This window comes from Phaethon lepturus, unplaced genomic scaffold (genome assembly GCF_000687285.1).
Source record: "Phaethon lepturus isolate BGI_N335 unplaced genomic scaffold, ASM68728v1 scaffold28987, whole genome shotgun sequence".
Taxonomy (NCBI): domain Eukaryota; kingdom Metazoa; phylum Chordata; class Aves; order Phaethontiformes; family Phaethontidae; genus Phaethon; species Phaethon lepturus.
Window position 1 is genome coordinate 1,246 of NW_010553160.1, and position 19,379 is coordinate 20,624.

The 19,379-nt window shown below is 34.2% G+C and overlaps 1 protein-coding gene across 1 annotated transcript in view; it reads left to right on the top strand.

Moving 5' to 3' along the window:
• Window positions 1-482: 482 nt before the first annotated feature.
• The window catches only part of LOC104624176 (exocyst complex component 6), a gene marked incomplete at both ends in the record, with an annotated part of 33,611 nt that continues 14,714 nt past the window's right edge, over window positions 483-19,379 (top strand). The window contains 10 exons of the mRNA XM_010291469.1: window positions 483-566; window positions 660-706; window positions 1,092-1,212; window positions 3,595-3,666; window positions 4,342-4,439; window positions 5,579-5,684; window positions 9,225-9,334; window positions 10,319-10,430; window positions 12,029-12,163; window positions 16,545-16,724. Of these exons, the coding sequence (XP_010289771.1) occupies window positions 483-566; window positions 660-706; window positions 1,092-1,212; window positions 3,595-3,666; window positions 4,342-4,439; window positions 5,579-5,684; window positions 9,225-9,334; window positions 10,319-10,430; window positions 12,029-12,163; window positions 16,545-16,724 (1,065 nt within the window). The remainder of the gene's footprint in view (window positions 567-659; window positions 707-1,091; window positions 1,213-3,594; window positions 3,667-4,341; window positions 4,440-5,578; window positions 5,685-9,224; window positions 9,335-10,318; window positions 10,431-12,028; window positions 12,164-16,544; window positions 16,725-19,379) is intronic.

Consider the following 19,379-nt stretch of genomic DNA (forward strand, 5'->3'; position numbering starts at 1 on the left):
GTTTTTTTTTTTCCTCAGGCAGAGCTAATGCAGGCAGTGTTCAGATGTATCATATATTCACAGAAAAATTTTTGTAACTTAACTTTACAGTGCAGTTAGTTTCTTGAATAACCTAGAGAAACATTTTATGAGACAATGTGTTTCAGTTATAGAGTAACAAGTAATATGCCTTGTCTATAAATAATAATATACTCTGAAAGCTGTAGCTTAAAAACATAAATATTGCTTAAAATGCATATATTGTTTGAAAAAATGTAGGCACATGAGCAAAATTTTTATTTACTGTACATTCTGTAGGCTACTTTTAAAAAAGTATGCATATTTTGTGCATGCACGATTTTTCTGGTGTCAGCTGGAGGTCCACATGTGGCATAAGTGCAAAATATGTGGTTTTGTTTAAGAGAATTCTATCCTTAATTTAACAAGTGTTTTTTTCATATTGAGACAATGTTCTTGTTTTAACTATTTTTGTCTTGTTTTAGGGCGATGGAGAAATATTTGAAAATTACTACAGAAAACAAAGAAGGAAACAAGCAAGATTAGTTCTGCAGCCGCAGTCAAGCATGGTAACCAATACTTTTGTTTTTGCATTGACTTGGGTTGTACCTAATACTTAATGGTATTTTTATTCCTAAACTTGTTTTCTTTTTCATTGCAAGCATGAAACAGTAGAAGGCTATAGAAGATACTTCAGTCAAATTGTAGGGTAAGTTTTCGGAATGGAGATTTATTTCAGTTTTACTATATTGATTCTTAATTCACCCTCTGTTCTCCCATTGTCCAAAAACTTCCTTCTGCAAGATTCAGTTTCCACACAAATCATGTGGATGGTTGTTGCTGGATCTGAGTGGGGAAGACCATCCAGATCCTGCCAGTACGGTGCCCCACAAGGACCCTCCAGCAGCCTGGGCTCCAGCTGGCGTGAAACAAACTTCACATTTTGACTTCATGCTGGGAAAAGCAGAACACCAAACCTACCAAAGTGTCAGTGTTTGATTGGGGAACGGTTTAACTATGCTAGTGTGTGAAAGGGTAGAATTTGCTCTAATATTAGAAAACAACTTAATAATTCAAGCATTATTTTGTTTTAGTTTCTTTGTAGTAGAGGACCACATTTTACATGTAACCCAAGGATTGGTAACTAGAACGTATACTGATGAACTCTGGAACATGGCCCTTTCCAAGATCATTGCTGTTCTTAGAACACATTCAGTAAGTGAGAAGTCTTATCAGTATTGTAGTTTATATCTTCCTACTTCAGAGCTCTGTATATTTAAAGCTGGAATAGTAACAAAGTGAAAAATTACACCTCTCGTGTTCTTTTCCTTGTGATTAAAAATTGCTCAGATTTGGGAGGGAGCCTGCCAAGCTTTTGTTTTTCCCAACAGTATCAGGCTGTGATCCACAGCCATGGGCTATTTGCATAATCCTCCACTGATTTACAACTCACTGGGTCTTCCAAACCTTCTCTTAGTCCAGCAGTTTAGAATATGCAGAGTTAATCTGCTGTTATTATTGCAATCCTTCCTCATTAGTCTCAACTGACCTCTTCATTAGATCAGATTGAATAGTTCAGCACTGAAAGCACCACCAGGAAATAGTTCCTAATTATCATTCCAAATGCTGTGTTTCCAAAATAAACTCCATCAGCAAAACCCTTGGAGCGATCTCTTCTATCCTATAGTAGTAATATGTTTATGTTGAAGTAAAGGTATTAGAAAAATCTTCACAGATGTTAGAATGTAATTCTGTATCAGCTGAGTATTTCAGTACATTGAAAGTGTGTCTCGTAAAGTTACATTTCTGCCTTAGCTCCAGTGATGCTGAATAGCTGCATGCTATTTCTTGTTCCTCTGTGAAAACCAATGGAGTACCATTGTTCACTCAGACTGACTGATAGTAAATTGCTTCAAGGTTTACCAGTGGTACAACTTTTACTATTGGAAAAAATATCATAGTTTTATCTTTACCTTTTTAATGTTTGCTAGAAGCAGTTCCTTTATGTAGTTTTGTTATTTTTATTAGGATTGATCTTTAATTCGAGGAATATTTTACATTTCGTATATACTGAGGAAAAATGGGGAAAAATGGGGAAAAAGTTCAGATTGCAACTATAGTTTTATTATAGGGCCTTTACTGATCAGTGGCACATGAGATGTTCTCATACTTTTTAATTAATTTTAGAGGATTGGGATAAACTGAGATATAGTCAGCATTTTTTTAAGCTAAATACTTTGCAAGTTAATTGGCTGTGTATGGATTTATACACTTATGTAGGAATATGGTAATTTAAGGAGTAAAAGTAATGGTAATCTCTAAAGAACTCTTCAATGTCTTGTCATGTAGTTGGTCACTATTTCTTCTCAAAAGGCATAACTCCCATCAAAACCAATTCTGTCACAATATCTTTCAAACATCATTCTAGTACAGACTAATGTTTAGATAAGTGTATCTTGTCTTATGAGGTATTGTAAACCAAACCCTTACTTTATTGAAGTATGCTAAGAGCAAAAATTAAAGAAAAGTGAAACAGGTGTATAGAGTCTTTAAGCAATACTATATTCTCATGCTGCTTTAAATTATTTTAATGTAATTTTTTTTTTTTACTTTATCCAGTATTGCAAATAGTGAAGCTGAGGTGAGGGCTGAGGGAAGGCTGAGAGAACTAGGTTTGTTCAGCCTTGAGAAAAGAAGGCTTAGGGGAGATGTTATCACCATGTTCCAGTATTTAAAGGGTGGCTACAAAGAAGATGGAGTCTCCCTTTTTTACAAGGAGTCACATGGAGAACATGAGGGATGATGTTCTGGGGGACTCCTGGGGAGATTCCAGTTGGTGTCTGATTGGACACAAGAGGAAAACTTTTCACAGTGAGAACAATCAGCCATTGGCATAATCTCCCCAGGGAAGTGGTGGATTCAGGAGGTGGTGGATTCCCCAGGACACTTTTAAGAATCTAGACTGTCCTCTTGCCATGAAAGGTTGGACCAGATGATCCGTGAGGTCCTTTCCAACCTGGTATTCTATGATTCTATGAAAGCCTTAGTTGTAGGATTCCACACCTCTGAATTTCAGTCATTTGGTAGCGTATATAACTTAATGTCTTGATTTTTTACCATCAAATTTGTAATTTGAATTTATTTAGAAAGTATTTTACAGTGTTTTCCCATACAACTGGGAGACTGAGGTGGCACAGTTAACACTAGTTAGACCCGAGCTTAGTGTTTAAAAGAAGGTCCTGTGGAAACCTCTCTGGTGTTGATTTAGCAAAGCATTTTGATGTGTGCTTATGTTCCACTGAAGTAAATGTAATCTGCTGGTTTTGAATCTCAGTACAACATAGTAATATTTGTTGAATCTCATATTTTAGTTTGCTTTTTCTGAGCTTTTATGCTACTGATAGTTCATATAAAAATTTAACAAATACTTTTATGTAGCTCAACTAAGTGAAGACAAGTGAATCTAAGTTGTTTTTTACTAAGGTGGTCAGTCAGGAATAAGACTGGAGAGTTTTAACCTTCTGTGCTAATATTCTTTGAAAACATATGTCCCATACTCTAAATCCTTTTAACAAAACCAGAATTTCTCACTTTCAGTCGTATTGCAGTGATCCTGACCTTGTTCTGGAACTGAAGAATCTGATTGTAGTATTTGCTGATACTTTGCAGGTACATATTATATTAGTAATTTAACTGAAATTCCCAGAGTCAAATTTTTCCTTTAGGTGAGTAAGTGCAATGCTTTGGGTTTTCCTGAATCATATATATATAAATCAAGAACAAAATTACACAATAATATTTTAAAAATATATGTATTTCTTGCCTTGGTTCCTCCTTTTCAGTATTATGAATTTAATGTATGTATTCTGGGCTATCCAGCTGTCATCCGGTTATTAATAACTGTGCAAAATTAATGTTAGCATTGTAATTTGTGTACATTTTTGTCTTTTTATAAATGCTTTGCTTCTGATCTTTAGCAAGAATAGCATTCCAGTTACCATTAACTCTCTAGCTGAAAGACCAAATGAACATAATTGGCAAGTATTCTTGCAATGTTTAACAGACTGATAAAAAAGATCAGTTATATACATGAATAGCAAGTTAAAATGCTATAGAGAAATGGGACAAATTTCTGCTTGAAAACTGAAAGCACAGGATAAAGTATTTGGTAAGAATTTAATATATAATCTTGTAATTGTAGTGGTGTGTTTAAAGTACTATAATTTGTTTTCTAGAAGTGACAAGATTGAATAATAAGTCTCCTCTCAGAGTCCTGAAGTGATGTGATAGGAATTGAATGTATTAGCTCTTGAATTATCTACCCTTTTAATTTTTATACCTTAGGGCTATGGTTTTCCTGTGAACCGACTATTTGATCTTTTATTTGAGATAAGAGACCAGTACAACGAAACACTTCTTAAAAAGTGGTCTGGACTCTTCAGGTTAGTATTTCAAAATAATTGTGCCTTTTGTACTGCATCTATTGTTTTTGTCTACAATTTTTTTTGATAGACTTGTAATTCTGCAAGAATTTATTAACTCGGTATTGTGTATGAATTTCAAGTTGTATAGGACTAAGATACTCATCACATGTAACTCATACTTAGGAGAAGAGCCATGGAGTACTGCTTCTGTAGTTAATGGGGAGAAGGAAGGTCTCCAAAGGGACATTATTGGAGAAACATGCAGGAGAGAGAAGTGTGGTTTTCTTCATTAGGAACCTAACAACTCTTGGCTTTTGCAATAGGGCATTAGGTTCTTAATTTAGGTTGTCTTAATGTTTACAGTTAGCTGCTATGCGTATCTCCCTGACAGACTACTTACATTGCCAGTATGTCGTGATGGTATTTTAATGCAGGTTGGTTTCCACCTATTTTTTGGAACCATTTGATTCAGTAAATTGTAAACCCAGTAATAGGGCAGCCTGGGACTGTACTCCAAAGCCTGTTTGCAGACAGGGTGTGATGTCTAAATGTGCAGAAATTGTTTACCATAAAATATGTTACATTGTATTACAGAAAACCTTAAAATTAAATTAACCACTTAAGGTTCTCAGGCTCTTTAGACTCCTAGTATAGTCACTTGACTAGCAGAAAAGTCCAGAGAATATTTAACACTGTGGCCGTGTGCCTAGTTGAAGTTCTCTGCATCATCTCTATTGACTATATGTAGCTATGGTACTTAAGTGAGACACTCTGAATATCTGCTTCAGTGTAGGCAAAGTTTAGGCTACTAGGTACTTTAGTAAATATCTCATGGTTTACTCTGGAGTGTACTGGTTGATCTAAAGTTCTTTTGCTGTAATATGCTTTGAATCATACATATTGAAATGCTTTCAGCTATTTTTTTCTCTGTGATTAGACACAGTGTAAAGAGTTAGCATGTATAAGGTACTTTCAAATTAATCTAAAAATAGTTTGGATGTCTGAAATTATGATGATTGCAGCACATAAGTTTTTGAAGCTGCATGCCTAAGTATGGTAGTAAAATTTATATTCATTTACATGTTTTAACACTGGTAAATACTGTCAATAAGTTACATGTCCTAATTTTTTTTTCACTTTACTAACTAATTCACCAGGGATATTTTTGAAGCGGACAACTACAGCCCTATTCCTGTAGCAAATGAAGAGGAGTACAAAATAGTTATAAGCAAATTTCCTTTTCAAGATCCAGAAATTGATAAGGTAAGTGAGTTTTATGTTATTAAAGTTTGCCAAAATCCAATTAAAGACACTTGGGACAGTAATGATTTTTATAATTAAAAAGCAATTAAAATTTGAAAAGCTAGGTAGATTAAGAGGCTAAATCACCTTCTTTGTGTGTAATTATCTAGTCATAAATAAATACGAAAATGAAAGCTTTAGTCATTTGCTCTGATATTTGAGCAAATAATGAAACCCATTGTTTTGTAAACAAATCAATAATATACATTAACTGATACAGTCTTTATGTAATTATAATACAATCTGTCTTTGATTAGTTAGATTTTCTTGCAACTCAGTGGGTTTGTAACTCATAGTATATTGTATGCTGTAGTATTGCAAAAATACGTGTAAAACAGGGATCTGTTAGAGACAGAAACTTTTGTATTTTACTTTTAAAGTTAATTAAATTTGTGTTTGAGTATGTGGGGCAAAATAAACATGAAGACACTGTAAATAATTTTGCCGTAATAGCATTCCAACAGGATATTCTTTCATAGCCTCAGCCATTCTTTCACTACAAACTCCTTTCACAGAAAGGTGATTAACATGTTCTGCTCATCAAATATGGTTTTGGTAGTACTGATGAAGAAGTAACAGGCCCATCATGGAATCTGTAAAGGAGAACTAAATCTAAGAACCACATGACAGTAACTGTTGTAGAGGGAAGCTGGTTTATACACGATCCATCACTGCAGATATCTGCCAAAGTAAAAAGATACTCTGCTTCTATGATTCAGCACGGATTTACCAGGCAAATTTAATGGCTGCATCTCATTAATACAGTATTGCAGTGAAGATGAAAAACTAAAGGTGGGTTTTATGCTAATTTTTGAAGAAGACTCCAGAGTGCTTGCTGGACGCTTTCCTCCATCACATTAATTTCCTTAGCCATTATAATACTAAGATAAGATAAACAGAATGGAAATCCCTTACAGTGTTGGAAATATACCACACCCTGGATACTATTTAGCATGACATATTTTGCTGATAAATTGCAGAGATTTTTAACTTGTCCTAAATAATTTTGTCTGTTAGCCTCTCTCATTTTCTGTCTCATGTATCAACATGCATGTGTAGATGTTACTTGTGTAGGCATGTGTAGTTACATATATGTATGATTAATACAAAGCTTTGGCTCCTATTTCAGCAAAAGGGAAATGTATTCTTTGTACCCAGCAATTTTCATTTTGGTTTATGACACAGAGAAGGATTTCTATTTCATAGTGAGCAGCACTTTTTGTAGATATTTTATGGGCAGAATCTCACTGATCCTTAGTTTTTGGGCTGGTGAACTTGAGAGTAAAGTGGGAATCAGGTTGGATTCTGTTCTCAACTCTATCATTGACCAGCTGTGTCATGCTGATAAGTCGCTTCACATCTTTCTGTCCCTGTTAATTCATCTGTAAAGCAGGGATAACATTTTTTTACATGTCTCTGAAAAGAGTTTGAAACCTGTATGTAAATCAGAAGGACATCATTAGAAATAAGGCATTCTGAGTTGTTTTTTTCTTGTCTTAGCAATTTTTGAAGCAGTTCAGTTGACTTCAACCAAATTTAGCAAAGAGGCAGAAATCTCGAAGATTATTGAGTTCCTAAAAGTTTTGTCAGCTAGGCAGTGGAATAGAGGAGAAAGAATCATTAAGTATCCTTACTGAAAGAAAGATTGCAGTGTTACTTTATGTGTTCTTAAATAGCAGGGAATCCACATGGAGGGGAAACTTTATAAATGCTACAACATCACTTCTATTGATTGCTGTTTATAATCTCATCCACTTCACCTCTCTCTTGTTGCCTCAGGCTATAAGGCACTGGGAGGCCCTATTGGGTGGGTTAATTTAAACTACATTTTGATGTTTTAAAAAAAAAATAGATGGGTAAGTTCAGGCTGGTAGCTGAAGGAGCCTGTGTAGTTGATAGAGAGGAATAAACACCCCAGAGGGCTAATTCCATTTGATGCATCTCTGATGCCTATAACATATTAAGGGGAATTTCACCTTTGAAAATGTCTGTTTCTCTCCGTTTAGTAAAAAAGAGACAAATGTGAGTGTCTCATTTTTAACTATAGGTTAGGATGAATCACCCTCACATTTTACAGGCAAGTTTATCATAGGAGTTGCTTGCAGCACACTAGGCAGAACTGTGACCAGAACCTACTACATACTTAACATCCAATCCAATCTGACTGGATGAAGCAGTCTTGTCTGCACGCTGCTGTTTAGATTGAATGTGCCAAACTATCATGGTTTGATTGTAGCATCTAATTTTAGTACTTTTCTGTATTCAGAAGTGAAGCGATTGGCTTGTAGCTCTGGGTCTTTTTCTTACTGCCTGCTCTAATAATCAGATAGAAAGTGTTGGGTGCTCCTGTATTGGCCAGACCCTGTAGAGGATAAAGAATTGCTTCTCTTAGCTCATTGAATATGTGAAGGTTGAAACTCAAGCCCTGCTGACAGAATATTGTGATGATCCAAAATAGTTGTACGTAATAGCACTTGTTTTATCTGTTAAAAATAAATTACCTAAATCAGATGAACATGTATTTGAAGTAAATTGTATTGTTTAAAAAATGCTTGCTATCACTGTTGAATGACACAAAAACCTGGCACTTACATGACACATTTGTCACACCACTTAATCTTAAATAAAGAGGTATGATTAGGAGAATGTCAAGGTAAACTGTTTTGTCTTGTTTTTTTAATACATAAATGTTGAGCTGCTGTTGATTAATGCTTTTTTTTTTAGAGAAATGGAATTCTCCAGGTGTAATACAATTACAAAAACAATTGTTAATTGTTTTTCTCATGCATTACAGAGTAAACAGAAAATTAATTGTTTTGCAAATTTCAAAACCTATATATTCAGTGCAGAAACATCTATTTGGTTTGTGTAGATTTAATTGAATTTGTTTCTTTCAGTCCTCCCAAGTACAATATTAGCTTTAGAAGTGAAGTAAGAAGCACGATTTTATTCTTACAGACTACTAGTATTTTCCACATGTTGATCCAAATTGTTGAAAAGAATTCAAAATGCTTTGCTTCTGTGAACCATCAAGAGAAAGTAAATATATGATAGTAAATATACATGCCTAAACATTCTGAAGATGCTTTGAAAATCCCACATGTATTGAACTTCTGAAACCCTTTTTTTACTGCTTGCTTTTGGCAAAAAAATGGTTGCATTTCTGAACCTCTCATCCCACTTTATATCCGTCTTGTTCATTCAGATTAAGGTGACTTGCAACCTGTTTTTTAATGTCTGTAAGTTTCTTTCTATGAAAGGATCTTAAATTACATGAAGTTTCCAAACTTCATTGTAATTTCAGTAAGTTCTATTTTGCGTATAAACTATTTAAACAGATGTAGAAGTCAGCCCAACGCATACCACTGTTTGATGAAAAACAGAAAAACTTAAGATAAAGTATTGATAGTATTAAGTGTCTTTTTAATTGTTGCGTTTAATACCAAGCTCTCCTTAGAATCAGTTTCAAGTGTAAAATAATGCTGTCTTTTATTTTCACAGCAATCCTTTCCAAAGAAGCTTCCAATGTCTCAGTCAGTGCCTCAGATTTATATCCAGGTTAAGGAATTTATTTATGCAAGCCTTAAGTTTTCAGAGTCACTTCACCGCAGGTAAGCTAAGTATCAGCCATGTCACTATAAGGTAACCTATAACTTCCAGGTGGCCTAAAAATATATATTCAATTGATAATATATTTTGTACTTTCTAGCTGTGCTTCTTTCATAATTTATGTATAATTTACATCTATAAGTATTTATATTTAATCTACGATTCTCAGTGCTATAGCATGTATTTCATATGTGTATGTCTGTATGGGTGAAGGTAGCTTGACGTGGTAAGTAGTCTAAAACTGGCTGGTTTGAATAATCTAGAGAATTTATTTAATTAACAAAGCATGTAAGATTTGAAAAATTAATTTCTGACATGATCGGTATCAAAGTATTTGTGTAGCACCCCTGATTACTTTGAATGGTCTTTCCCTTCCAGTGTTTTGAGTTCCTTACCAATGATTTCTCCTGCAACAAAATGTGATGTCTGCATGCTCATTCCCTCTTCCATCCCACTTTTTTCTAATGGAAAACATCACAATTTTCCCATTTCCTTTCCTCATGTGGCCTTCAAAACTTAGTTTTAAATACATAAATTAACATTCATAGTTCTAAAGTCTGGAAGATATTCGTGGCTGGTCACCCACTTCTGCACTGTGCAAGATGTAAATGATTCACTTTCACACATTCTTAATTGATACTGTTTATAATTTACACGTACTAATGAGTGCATGTTGACCTCCTTAGTAACTCATTAAAACCCACAAATTACTCTTTCCGAACTGCTGTGTCTATAAACATGTCCAAAATCTAAAAATAACAGGTTTTGCTTCAGTGTTAAAATTCAATTAATGGATAATTTGGTAAGCAAATGAGGTGTTCTATGTGGTAGACCACAGAAGACTGGGATCAACCAGAAATTAAATGCACATAGGGAATTCTTAACATGAAAAGTTCCCTTTGCATGGAAAAAATAAAAATATTAAGTATTACTGTCAAATTATTGTAATGCACAGCATAGTTATAAAAATAAATATTTTTTTTCAGCTCAACAGAAGTAGATGATATGCTCAGAAAATCTACAAATTTGCTGCTTACAAGAACTCTAAGTAGCTGTTTACAGAACCTAATTAAAAAACCTCATATAGGTTTAACAGAGGTAAGTTTTAAAACACACACTCAAAGCTGTGTTTTTTAAGATAATTAGTGCTAAAACTCTTCTTGTAAATGTAGATATACCGTGGTATTAAGATTTGTGTACAAAAAAATAGTAGTGTTTGCTTTAAGAATGAAAATTTAAAGAGGTGAAAGATGAAATCTAAAAAAGCCTCAGTCTCTGTTGCCTAAATAATACAATACAGTGCTGGGTCTAGCTGGAAGTATATTTACACAGGGATGCCTTTTGAGAGATGACAATGAGAGAGTTCTGTCTCCAGTATGATAAACAGAGATTTGCAAGAAATAAACCAAAGACACACACTACTTTGGTTGCATACAGAGAGAGCATGGTTCGTGTGTTCTGCTTCTGTCTAGCAATTAGGAGCACATTGTTGAGTTTCTTTTTCTTAGTATTAAAAAAAGAGAGGGATGGGAGGAAGAAAATCTCTCTCACATGAACTGTGTAAAGTTTCAGAGTGAACCCCTACCACATCAAGGAATATAAAATCTGAAGTTCACTCTAACATGTGAAACTTTCTTCTGCAATAATTGAAATTAAAATATTTTAGTAGGTTTTGTGCATATTCTTTCTTCATCAGAACTCTTGTTTAATTTGCTTATTAGACAGAATAAGACACGGTGAGACAGTGAATCACTTTAAACATTTGCTGCAGGTACATGCAATGTCAGGAGACAGCAGGTACCTACTGAAACATGCTGAGAAGGACTTAGACTGTTACCGTTAGAATGTTGTTTTTAAACTACAGTAACATCTCATATAGATGAAAAGATGATGATGATGACGAAAAAGCTCTGTAAATCATATATTGACATGTTAGCAAGACAAGCCATACAATTTTTCTGAGATGTAGTTTTCTATGTTCTTGAAATTGGTACAGGAATATTTTCAGGGATATGAAAATAAATTCACTAGTGTTTTTTGAGGTGCTTCATTATCAAGTCAATATGTTTTATGAGAAAACTTATTTTCCTAAGCATTATATTAGCGTTCACTAAAACAGAGAGTATGGAGTGAGAATTAAGATATAACATACTGATATTTCAGTTATTATGGATTATTTACATTGTCTAATTTGCAAACTGAATGCAAATGCAGGTTCTGCTTTTTAAAAACATGTAGCATGTACAAGCAGATTGTTACTACTGGTGGGGAGGAGTTCACAACCTTATTTTTGAAATTCCCTATCTTGAGAATGTATCATTCTGCAGACAATTTTTTTTAATAGCAGTAATTTTTAAAAAAGTTATTTTTGTGGTACAAATTAGTAATTAGCTTTTGGCAATATATTTTCCTTTATTTTCCTTTTTTTAATTCTAAAATATCAGTTGGATTTATTTCACTGAGTAGGTGTCTGCAATCTTCATTTTTAAAATGGCATAATTTTTATGTAAACTGTAGTCTTACTCATTAGTGGTATTTGAACGCGAACTTGAAAACTAACACTTAATAGGTGGTAACCTGAAATACTGTAATTAATTTCTAGTAGCATTGTTGCTGAAAGAAGTAACCATTTATGAAATCAAATGGCAATGGGTGATACAAGAAGGATTTTTACAAGAATTTTTTGTCTCTTGTAGCTTGTTCAGATCATTATAAACACAACACACCTGGAACAAGCCTGTAAATACCTTGAGGATTTTATATCTAACATTACTAATATTTCACAAGTGACTGTTCACACTGCAAGACTTTATGGACTTTCTACATTTAAGGTATGGTATATGTCATCTGCTATATGACTGTGTCTGAAAAGGTACATTAAAATCACTATAAATGAAGCCTTTTAAAACAAAAGGGAGTGATGGCAAAGCTGCATTGCTTTCTCATTTTTGACTGTGAAACAATTCTGAACTGTTAAGAATTCAGTTGTAACACTGAGCAGATAAACACTTTTTGTATATTATCGGTATGATCTGAAATATGTCAGTATGTGAGAAGCATCAACATTCCCTTTCAGATGCATCTTTTATTAAGTTACAAAATGACAAGGTAAGTTTAACTGCACCAGAAGCTTTCAATAGATTAAGTTACAATGTGTGTATTCTCTCCTCTTTCGAATGGAATCGATCAAAACAGCTAGTTTAATCTAAAATGTTTGTGTTGTTTATTTGTTTTTATTCTACAATAGAACTATTTTGTGGTATATTTTCAAATTGTGTAACTTAGTAATATAAAAACAGTATTAAGAATGTGCTACAAAGCATAAGTTATTAAATTATCTTTCTAGAATTCATATTTTGTTTACATGTTCTTTAAATTTATACACACAATAATACTTATGACATTGATCACTGGGAACATGACTGTATGGCAACTGCTTATCTACATGAACCATCGAAGAACCAAATTTTGGTATTCATATATGTGAAATATGGCAGAAACTATTTCATTGACTGAGTCTGGCTGAGTTGATTTTTTTGTTAGAATAGAAGCAAATGTGTGTATTTGGGAGTGGTTTGGGGTTTTCTTTCTGAAGAAAATATACTCACAGAAGAATAATCTTGTATGGGCTACCTTATGATATTAATTCATCCAGTGCATTGCTGCCTTAGTAATTTGGGGCTTCTAAACAGAAATTTTTGAAAGAGAAACAAAAAACCCCTCAAAATTCATCAGGGATCCCAAAGCAGCTGCAACTTGAACTTTAGGTATTTGGGTTTTTTTCAGTGTGCACTGAAACAAAGGAGGGTGATTTCTTGTATTTATGGGATAAAGAGGACTAATCCTATTGAGACTAGTTCTGTTTTCTGTACTTCATTTTTTCTCTTGATGCAATATGTAACCTATCCTATTATAATATCCCCTCTGGCGTAGATGTTAAAAGGTGGGTGAGGTGGAATAAGACATCGTCATTGTAAGACACTTCATATTTCCAGTTTGCCAACAATTTTCCCATTAACTGTCATTTGTTTTGCTAAGGATTTAATGAATAAGGCAGGACAGGTTCTGGCCTAGCAACTGCAGTTAGGTTACCATTGCCCTACCAGTAATTTTACTAATTTTGCTCTGTTCTTAAGATCCAGCCTGCCTAGTTTGCTTGTTGGTACCAATAATGCATGTGGCTCTTTGAATTTCCATATCTATAGGTATTTTCATGTAAGGTCAGTCCATAATCTTTTTAACATTCAAACAAAACACTTAATGAAGCCATAGTCTTTGATCTCATTAAGAGGTATGTTCATTAAGATGTTCTTTATCCTTGAATTTCATTTAATAAATGCAGTTGAAAGTTTGCATTATACTTTGAGCTGATTGCTTATGCTGTAAATTATGTTTAACTATCCTATAAACTCTCTAAGTTCTATTGGAGGGGATCACAGAATATTAAATCAGTGTTTAGTGAATTTAGTATCTATGCACTTTGGAAAAATACAGAATGAACACTGACAAACAAGTAAGAATTTTTTAATGGTTTCTCTCCCCTCTCTTTCTCTGGAGAACGTGTTAACACAACGTTCTCCACTTGTAGTAAAAAATTCTTTTCTCATTAATTCCTCTTTTTTTTTTTTCTTTTTCTTTTTCTTTTTTCCCCCTTTCTATTTAATGAAAAACTGCTTTCAGTTCCCCAACTGGGCCCTCACAGAGTTTGGTATGTTCTACTGTTATTAAATTAGTCTCCTGGTGGCAAATCATGTCACCTCCATTCTTCCAGAGTGGTCAAAAATCTCCTTTTATTAGCAGCATTGATCACGTTTACATTCCATGAGATGATCTTATAAATATGTCTACACTGTATTTTTTTAATAGAAGCCTTCAGACCTATTTCATGGTTACTATTGTAGAGGGCTGTTTTTTTCATTTTAATTTTGTATGTAAGATCTCATTTTAAGATGTCCTTTAAACTCTCCAAGCATTGTTTCACATGGGTGGAAATAAAAAAACCCCCACAAACCAAAACCAAACAACAAACTTGTCTCATTTTATCATATTAAAAAATTTTGTCGCTTTCAATATTTATAGCCGTGTTTTCTGGCTTTGGATGACCATTGTTTTCCTTTGCTTAAATCAGCAGTCACACTAAGCATGAATACATGTATTTGCAGATCTAGTTAATAGAATGTTTTGAGCCCAGGGTCTCAGCATTAAGCTGTGTAACGGCTTTTTAAGAACCAGATACACAGCATCAAGTCCTGTGCAGGGCTTCAGGACATCCTCTGAGAAAGAAGCCATTTAATAGAACTGTGGCACTTTCCCTTTTCACTTTTATAACGGGGGAAAAAATCTGGTGAGCTTTCAAAAGGTTTTTGATGCAATACTCTCACCACTTTAAAAGAAGAGATGGAATTAATTCATCTGTCTCTAGGAGTCATCCCAAATCTGAATACTGCTAATTCACTCTTTCTTGACTTGTGCATGGGATTCACAGTGCTGCTTCTCAGAAGTAACTTCAGGGTTTGAAATCCAATCGCTTGGCTGTTCACAGCTACCTCAGGGAGTGGAGCAACAGTCCTTGCTTAAAGTACTGGCAGCACACTGCTCCAGTTGTAACCCAATAGCCAAAACAAAATAAAAGGTAGCCAAAAACAGCCTTCCAGAAACAAAACCTGAAGGACTAGTCTTGCTATTGCCAGTTACTAGAAACACTTAACTGGTGAAGACAATACAATCACTCTGTAAATGACTTTGTTTTTAAACAAACAAAAAGTACACAAAAAACCAGGCAATCACACTAAACCTAAGCAGATTTATTTGCAAGTCTTTTTGTTATAGATTATTGAAACTGAGGTGTCATCATTAATTAAAAACTTTAAACATAGACTTGACTTTAACTGAGGCTTTTATAGTCAAAGCCATCTACAAAATTGTGGATGTCAGCATATTCCTTTATTTGACATGGTAAGAGGTTGCCAGATTCTTGTGTGTTGGATTGGGAGAGCTGTTCAGTGGAGCCTTTTACAAGTTGGTTTGGCAGCAAAAATGCTATTTTTAGGGAATTGTACTTTGATATTTCTCCATGGCAGGGCTACATGCTTGCTTGCTTCCTCCTGAAGTGCCTCACGGCCTGAGGCCTGGCTGAAGACCAAATTTGACACACTCAATGTGATGCCTCCTTTAACCTCAGATAATTTTGATTTTTTTTTTTTCTTTTTGCATTTCCTATTTACACCTTTCCTGAAGTGCCATGTTTTTGGACCGCTTTCTCCCAGAGGAAACTAGCAATGGGAATTTAATCTGCATTTGTGTTACTCCAGTATACCTAGCCTATTTTTACTCTCTAAAAACCTTCAGCAACTGACCAGTTCACTTAAAATTAAATGTCTGTCTGTCTTCACTGATCTTGAGAAATAATTAAAGTTTCATGTTGAGCCCAAACCAGAACATAGTATTTATCAGGTATCTTTAAACTCCAGGATGGCAAAAGAATGCCTTTCCAGCAAGATACACCTTATCAAGCATCTGTACGTAGATCCCATTGTATCTATAAGGATGTTCCCTAACAAATAAGGCAGATTGATAGCATCATAAACTAACTTCACAGAAAATGTTAGACTTTACCTCTTTACTGTTCCAAAAAGTAGAGTCGATGTGGTGGCAGAACAAAAAGAAGGGGTGGGAGGAAGTAAGGGAGTGCTCCGAATCATGGTGTGTAGTGATCAGGATATTTAAAGGAGGATGAAAAATGACGAGTATTCTTCAGATGTGCAGCTTTAAGACATTAATTACATAAAAAGCATATGATTGCTGGACCTTCAGCTGTAGTAGATAAAATAATTAGATTCTTTTGTTGTTCTCTTTGTAAAAGAGAGGAAAATAAACTTTGTGTCTGGGTTGATAAATTTGTAAGGCTGAATTAAAGGTGATTGTTGTGAAGAGAGTAAAGCCATTCCTTTGTTTCCAAATTCAAATGAATTTTGTTTTTCTCTGAGAACTTAGATTATTCTGTAGACATTCTGTTATAAGCACTCTTATAGTATACATTATGAGAGTATTTTAAAAACCATATCTTTACTGTAAGATAAAAGTTAAAATATTGATTTAAATAAAATATTTTTTGAATCTAAGAAAAACACAAAGCTTCAGTTTTGTTTGTAATTTTATCTGCATTCTAATAATGTTTTAGGATTCTGACAATTGCAGACAATTTTTTTTCAGGATGCAAGGCATGCTGCAGAAGGAGAAATATACACAAAACTTAACCAAAAAATAGATGAATTTATTCAGATTGCTGACTATGATTGGACGATGTCTGAGTCGGATGGAAGAGCCAGTGGATACTTAATGGACCTTATTAACTTCTTGAGAAGCACGTTTCAAGTTTTTACTCATTTACCTGTAAGTGTTCAAAATTAAGTTCAATTTCAAACTACTGGAGCATTATTTTATTTTAAATTACTAAGATTTTTGAAGATAGAAGTTATTTTTTAATTGTATACATGCTGGTAGTTGTATTTTTAAATGTGTTTCTGTGTGATGATGCTTACCTATGGTAATACTTAGAAAATACTTTCAAATACTTCAGTAATATTTTTAACAACAGCTAAGGGTGTAAGAACTCATGCAGTTTTCTAGAGCATCAGATGGCCTTTTTAATTAACCATATTGGCTCTGTATATTGATTCAAACAATGCAGAATTGGTGCAAAACCTGCATTTGTTCATAAGATTATGGAGGTTTTACATTCTCTAAGCTTGTTTTTAGCTAGATAGTTTTGATCATAAATAGTTATTTGATTCTAGTTAACTGAGCTTCATTGAAATTAATCCTTGTTCATACTAAAATGTGTCCTGTGTTATTTTGTCCTGGGTAAAAGGGTACTGTTAACCTGTTTTTTGTACTAAGTGTTACATTCTGTTGTCTGATTTTCGTTTGCTTTAAGACAAAAAAGACTATTTCTAGTTTGATTTATCATTGTAATAGTTTATAGCTTTGTAGGTCTAGAGTAACTTCAATAAGGCTTTCAAGCTACATCTGCTTTTCATCAGCTTGTCCTTGGTTGCTACTGTCACACTGATGTCTGAGTGCTTTAGCCACATGCAATGCCTATAAAGAATAAGTTCGCAATACATTGAATGTTTTGAGGCTCCAGACTGGAAATAAAAGATAATCTCCTTTCCTGCACATCAAGGTGTTGAAATTGCTGGCATAGTGGGCTTACCTGGTCTTCCAAATCACATGTGAATAGGCTGTGATTCTTCAGTCTCCTTTTTTTTTAATCGAGTCAAAGACAGAATCCACTCAAAATGTGTCACGTAATATTGATGTGAATGTGACATGTGAGGCACGTGCTTCTGTGCCAAATCAGTTGAGTGTTTTATGATAAAGAATAACAAGTTAGTTAAATTCATTGTAACTTAACATACAAAGCAGTGTGAACAAATGTCACTGCTCATCAATGGTCATATGCATACAGCAGTTAAGGAATGTGCAATTTCTAGAGAAAGACGAACAGAAGTCTGTCATGAATGTATGTTGTGATATAACTGTTTGGAAATGAGCCACAGACAGACTGAAGTAATGTGTTAAGAGGGATGGAAAGAAACAGCTGTGGCATTAGGACTTGAAAAGTGTGAAAGGAATAGAAATATGTGCCTGGGAACACAAGGCCACCTTTGGAGAAAGCTACTTCCTATGAAGAGGTTATTTGGTAATTTCAAACTCTGGTCAGGTCACAAGCAGGATGTAGAACTATATGGATGACTAGTCTGATCTGGCAAGAGGTTCCTTGTAATTTTTGACTTATCCTGTGTATCGCTCCCTATTCTGGCTTGGCCAGTTGTAGAAACATACAGTCCTATCAATGTTGTTGTGCATGACCTGTGGAGGTTATATGAAAATGTTTCATTTTGGTGATTCTGGTTAGATTTTTAATAGTAAGTTATTTTCGTTAAGAGAAAATTTATAGTAAAAGCATTTTCAAAGATAAGCACAGAACTAGGTTCTATAACTCTTTAAAATAACAAGTGCTTTGGAGTGCTAAACTAAGCTAGATTCTCATATGCCATAGTTAAGATTTGGAATAGTTTCAGTATTCTTTTTCATTAATGGATTATTCCATTAATGTCACAGTATCATTTCCATAATGATTTTTGTATGGCTGGCAGAAACATTCCATTGCTCAAAATAGTTTCTCAGAACCTTTTCTGTAATTAGAAATTAAAGAACAAAAGTCCTGGTCACTAGTCATAATTCTACTAAGGAAAAGAGCAGGACAGGTAGAGGATTCTCTTCTCTTCCTACCTTAGCATATCCAATAATGTTAGAGGACATTGTGCTAGGGCTAGGGGCACTAGCTGGCCACACCAGTTCTCCATAGTCTCTTTCAAGGGTCACTGACTTTCTCTTTGATATTGTTTCAAACTGTAGTCTTCCTCTAGAAGTGTTATGAGATGTTCTTTACGAATTTTTTGTTGCGGTCATTGAGTTCCTGTTGTTAAGAGTCTTGTTTTATTTTAGCTGTATGTGTAAGCTGTGTAAATGCCCAGGGACGCGTCTCCTTTTGTGCTTCCGTGTGGGGCTACACTGAAGTATTTCTGTACCAATAGACTCTTAAAAAATGCATCTTATGTTACATATCTGTTTTATACAATTTGTATTATTTTTATTGGAACATTAGAGATCTAAATCATTTAGACCATGATCTCAATTTTACTGAACCTGCATGCTTCATGGCACAGCTTAGTTGGGGTCTGATATCTCTGAATCACTGGGTATATCTTGCGTCTCCAAAGCTTTTTCTCCTCTTAAGTTTTACATCTTAGTTTTCTCCTCTGTGTTTGTTTACTGTGCTTAAGAAGCAGTTTTGGAAAAGAAAATATCTTTATTCCACCCTGCAGTTTTATTACCATTAAAATTTATTAATGGATCGTGTTACATTTAGATTCTTACTGTCCTGAGCAATTCTAAGTCTTACTTGAACAAAGTATGTTGATGACATACCACTAGCCTCTCGAAGTCAAAATGATAAACGTGGCATTTATTTTTTAACCT